A 5,792-nucleotide genomic window follows, 5' to 3' on the forward strand; every position below is an offset into this window, starting at 1 on the left:
GCCCTTCTGGCTGCTCCAAAGTCGAAACTGAAAACCAAAGGCGACCGTGCTTTTGCCATCAGGGCCCCTCGGCTTTGGAACGACCTGCCGGAGGAGATAAGGCTTCAGAATCAGTAATCTCTTTTAAATCACTTCTTAAAACACATTTTTATAGATTGGCTTTTATGTGATGTCGTCGTTTTATTGGTTCATTTTCATTTGGTCTTGGTATTTTATCTTATATTTGTTTACTATATTTTACCATTATCACTTGATTTAATTTATTTCATTATTTTATTTTTTGTTTGTTTATTTGATTGTCTCTTGTTATTTCATTTTGTTTCTTATGCACTGTCTTGCTGGCTGGTCTGTCAAAGCACTTTGTAAACCTTGTTTTTAAAAGGTGCTATATAAATAAAGTTATTATTGTTATTATTATATAAGATCATCAGATGTTAGTAGTACAGTAAAAAGTACAATATGTACCTCTGAGGAGTAGTACAGTGAAACGTACAACAGCAGGGAAAATATAAATCTTTAATATTGTGCAAAACATTGATTTTTTGGTTTGTATTCAGCACGCTTCTAGTCATGCATCTGTAATGGGTAAGCACGAAAGGTGGATGATCAGCAAAATAAATAAACCACCAAGGCAGCGTCCACACAAGAAACACCCACATTTATAACTAAAATGCTGAATAATATTAGATTCATCTGTTGAACTCCTTTATGTCCTGTTGAATATAATCTACAGCATGATTCATGTTATATGAATCATGAATCATGTTATATGAATCATGTTATTGAATCATGTTATATGAATTACATATTACATTACATTATTACATTACAGTCATGTAGCAGACGCTTTTATCCAAAGCGACTTACAGGAAGTGTCTTCAACATAGGTATTCAAGAGAACTACTAGTCACCAGAAGTCATCAGTGCATCTCCTTTCTTAAACAAGCATCTAAAGCAGAAACCAGAGCAAAAGTATAGTGCAGAGGCAGATTACTACGAAAACAATAATTGCAACAGACTAATACGAATACAATAAGAGCTACAAACTACTGGAATAGGATAAGTGCAGTAAACGAATACGAATTCAATAAGTGCAGCGAACTGATACGAATACAGTAAGTGCAACAACTAATACGAGTGCAATAAATACGAGGTGCTTATATGATTCATGTTATATGAATCATGCTATATGAATCATGTTATATGAATCATGTTATGTGAATCATGTTATATGAATCATATTCATGTTATGTGATTCATGTTATATGAATCATGCTGGACTTCTAAGCATTGGCCTGTTCTTAATCTGAATCATTGTGCCAAGTTAATTTAGTTAATAAGTTAAATTATTAAGCCAGTTAATGTGAGATCAAGAATTTAAAAAAAAGATGAGTTGTGTTCCTTAATAAATGTGATTATTGTTTGTTTATTAACCGGCCTCCTGAGTCTGTTTTTAAGCAGCATAGAAAGCTGTCCAGAGGTTGCATGTTGAGGGAAAGAACCACATTCATTTTAAAAGTTTAAAACACAGAGTATGTGACTGTTCCTGCAGGAGTTTCATCTACGCCTTCCTGACCAGAGGGCGTCCCGTCCCGCTGCCCATCGTCCTCTCCGCCGCCATCTTCTGCTCGCTCAACGGCTTCCTGCAGGGACACCACCTGCTGCACTGCACCCAGTTTGAACACACCTGGCTGAAGGACGCTCGCATGGCTGCAGGTGGGTCACAGCAACATCCAGCCTGGCTCTAAACACTACAATACCCATGAGCCTCGGCAGCCGTTGTCGTGGAGAAGAATCCCGAAAGTGAAACTCAAACTGCCAAAGTTATAATGAAACGGTAGCATGTGAAGCCCTGTGATTGGATGTTTGATGGTGAAGTGCATCCTGGGAATCGTAGTTGAACCTTCTTTAAAGATGTCGGAGTTGTCTTCATCTAGTGTTGAGGTTAAACTCTGTATGAAGATATATGAAGATATAAACGGCTCATTTGAGAGAAACAGAAACACATTTATTCTTATTTTCAGCTGATTAAACACTAAAGAAAACATTCTTGATATTATATTATTCCATTTCTTCTACGACATCCTCCTAAATGTGACACACCGTTCCTTTAAAGGTCAGCACAGTTTATGTTCTGATGATTCAGCGTGTCAGCTGACTGTAGACTGGGAGTGGACCAGTTCAGCCGTTCAGTCTCACCAGTGTCATATGATGTTGATGTGTCATGATGGGTCACTGTTGACTAATGACTTACAGCGAGTTTTACCCATGTGAACTTTATACTACATATTCAGTGTACAGGTTGTACTACACACTATTGTCTACTATTGTCTGTTTGCTGTTAGCGTACGAAAACAAATCATTTAATTTAATCATTTAATTTAAAACCAGAACAACTTCACAGAGAGAGGTCAACGTGTTTGAGAATTAAAACATGTTTTAGTTTGGTTCTGTTTGTCCACCAGTTTGTTTCAGAGAGCCACATTCAACATTCAAAGCATATCGATTGTCTCCTCACGGCTCTCAACATGGCGACAGCTTAGCGGGTTAGCTCATAGCTAACAGTGTTTATCTGAGGGGGAACTGGAGGGTGGACGCTACGTTTCCATGAGGACGACGTTATCAGCTGTAACCGCCCGTACCAGAGCAGTGCAGATCCTTCTAGATCTTTAGACTCTTTACTCCTCTAGATCTTTAGACTCTTTACTCCTCTAGATCTTTAGACTCTTTACTCCTCTAGATCTTTAGATCCTTTACTCTTAGACTCCTCTAGATCTTTAGACTCTTTACTCCTCTAGATCTTTAGACTCTTTACTCATCTAGATCTTTAGATCCTCTAGATCTTTAAACTCTTTACTCCTCTAGATCTTTAGACTCTTTACTCCTCTAGATCTTTAGACTCTTTACTCCTCTAGATCTTTAGACTCTTTACTCCTCTAGATCTTTAGACTCTTAACTCCTCTAGATCTTTAGACTCTTTACTCCTCTAGATCTTTAGACTCTTTACTCCTCTAGATCTTTAGATCCTCTAGATCTCTAGATCTTTAGATCCTCTAGATCTTTAAACTCTTTACTCCTCTAGATCTTTAGACTCTTTACTCCTCTAGATCTTTAGACTTTCTTTACTCCTCTAGATCTTTAGACTCTTTACTCCTCTAGATCTTTAGACTCTTTACTCCTCTAGACTCCTCTAGATCTTTAGACTCTTTACTCCTCTAGATCTTTAGACTCTTTACTCCTCTAGATCTTTAGACTCTTTACTCCTCTAGATCTTTAGACTCTTTACTCCTCTAGATCTTTAGATCCTCTAGATCTTTTAGATCTTTTAGATCTTTAGATCTCTTTACTCCTCTAGATCTTTAGACTCCTCTTTAGATCTTTAGACTCTTTACTCCTCTAGATCTTTCCTAGATCTTTAGATCTTTAGACTTTAAACTTTACTCCTCTAGATCTTTAGACTCTTTACTCCTCTAGATCTTTAGACTCTTTACTCCTCTAGATCTTTAGACTCTTTACTCTCTAGATCTTTAGATCTTTAGACTCTTTACTCCTCTAGATCTTTAGACTCTTTACTCCTCTAGATCTTTAGATCCTCTAGATCTTTAAACTCTTTACTCCTCTAGATCTTTAGACTCTTTACTCCTCTAGATCTTTAGATCTTTAGACTCTTTACTCCTCTAGATCTTTAGACTCTTTACTCCTCTAGATCTTTAGACTCTTTACTCCTCTAGATCTTTACAGTCCTTGATTTGAACCTCTAAACTTCTCCAGATTTGACTCTTTAGCTCCTCTAATCATCTATGTCACCTCTGTTCTGGGAAATGAGTCCATGTTTGTGTAACTCCAGATCTTGAGACTCTTTACTCCTCTAGTGACAAAATAAATCAAGGTGTGGTCCTCTAGATCTTTGATCTTTACTCTAGATCTTTTGACTCTTTGTGATGTTTGACTCCTCTAGATCTTACTCCTCTAGATCTTTAGACTCTTTACTCCTCTAGATGTGTGTCTTTGTGTCTAGATGTGTGTGTGATGTTGTGTTTACAGTCACACAACATTTCTAGATCTTTAGAACTTTGTTTAGATCTTTAGCCTTTACTCCTCTAGATCATTTATACACCATCTGGTTATGTTCTTGATTTGAAAAACTTCTCCAGATGTGAGCAGCTCCTCAATCATCTTGTCACCTCTGTTTGGGAAATGAGTCCATGTTTGTGTAACTCCAGATGTGAGACTGGGGGAGGGGGAGACAGAAGTTATGTGACAAAATAAATCAAGGGTGTGGTGTGTGTGTGTGTGTGTGTGTGTGTGTGTGTGTGTGTGTGTGTGTGTGTGTGTGTGTGTGTGTGTGTGTAAAGGTTTTCTCTTCGTGGTCGGTATGATCATCAACATCCACAGTGACCACATCCTACGCAGCCTGAGAAGACCAGGAGAGATCGTCTACAGGATCCCTTACGGTACCACAGACCATGAACCTGGTCCACACCAGATGTTGATCCACACCAGATCCTGGTCCACACCAGATGTTGATTCACACTAGGTCTTGATTCATACAAGATCCTGATACCATTTGGATCTGATCCGCACTAAATTGTGATTCACTTTAGAACCTGGTCCACACTAGATCCTGATTTGCTCTAGATCCTGATCCACACTAGATCCTGATCCACACTAGATCCTGATTCACACTAGATCCTGATCCACACTAGATCCTGATTCACACTAGATCCTGATTCACACTAGATCCTGGTCCACACTAGATCCTGATCCACACTAGATCCTGATCCACACTAGATCCTGATTCACACTAGATCCTGATTCACACTAGATCCTGGTCCACACTAGATCCTGAGATCCTGATTCACACTAGATCCTGGTCCACACTAGATCCTGATCCACACTAGATCCTGATTCACACTAGATCCTGATTCACACTAGATCCTGATCCACACTAGATCCTGATCCACACTAGATCCTGATTCACACTAGATCCTGATTCACACTAGATCCTGATTCACACTAGATCCTGGTCCACACTAGATCCTGATTCAATCAGAAGGTTTGTCTTTGTGTTGTTAATAACTATTTCTCTTCTGGATTATTAAAGTCACAGACTCCTTTATTCTCTTTTACTGCGTGGCCCTTTATCTTCCTCTCAGGGGGGATGTTTGAGTTTGTGTCTGGAGCCAACTTCCTGGGTGAGATCGTGGAGTGGTGTGGTTACGCTTTAGCCGCCTGGTCTTTACCCGCCGCTGCCTTCGCCTTCTTCACCGTGTGCTCCATCGGGCCCAGAGCCTACCAGCACCACAGGTACGCTAACAACCAGCTAGCTTCACTGTCTGAGGCTTCATCCACAATAATTACTTCTTGTTTTAAGACCGGGATTTTAAAAACGAAAAACCATCTCCATCCACACGAGTGTCTCAGCATCATTTTAGAAATAATCTCCGAAAACGACTATCACATGACTATTTATGTACACAGGGCATGAGGGTGACGGTGTAAACAGGAAGTAGATTGGTTGCTTGGTTACAGAAAATATGACAGAGAATTATTGTACTCTTAATAATAGAAGTTTGTGCTCTATAGTCTATAAATTTAACAGACAAATATCGTTTTCAAACTTAGTAACAGCGCTGCAGCTCTCTCCTTCTCTCTCACACACATCAAATGAACTTTAAAAAGAAGAAAGTTTACTAGTTTATGGGTCAGCAGTGTAATCCATGATGAATGAACCTGGTGGTCGATCAATCAAGGCTGTTCTTGGCGGTTTTGTTCCGTAAAAGGATCATGTG

General features: G+C 39.1%; 1 protein-coding gene across 1 annotated transcript in view; it reads left to right on the top strand.

Moving 5' to 3' along the window:
• Nucleotides 1-1,466: 1,466 nt before the first annotated feature.
• The window catches only part of LOC129114750 (3-oxo-5-alpha-steroid 4-dehydrogenase 2-like), a gene marked incomplete at its 5' end in the record, with an annotated part of 6,119 nt that continues 1,793 nt past the window's right edge, over nt 1,467-5,792 (top strand). Inside the window, 3 exons of the mRNA XM_054626692.1 lie at nt 1,467-1,716; nt 4,356-4,454; nt 5,157-5,307. Of these exons, the coding sequence (XP_054482667.1) occupies nt 1,467-1,716; nt 4,356-4,454; nt 5,157-5,307 (500 nt within the window). The remainder of the gene's footprint in view (nt 1,717-4,355; nt 4,455-5,156; nt 5,308-5,792) is intronic.

Source organism: Anoplopoma fimbria, unplaced genomic scaffold (assembly GCF_027596085.1).
Source record: "Anoplopoma fimbria isolate UVic2021 breed Golden Eagle Sablefish unplaced genomic scaffold, Afim_UVic_2022 Un_contig_13768_pilon_pilon, whole genome shotgun sequence".
Taxonomy (NCBI): Eukaryota; Metazoa; Chordata; class Actinopteri; order Perciformes; family Anoplopomatidae; genus Anoplopoma; species Anoplopoma fimbria.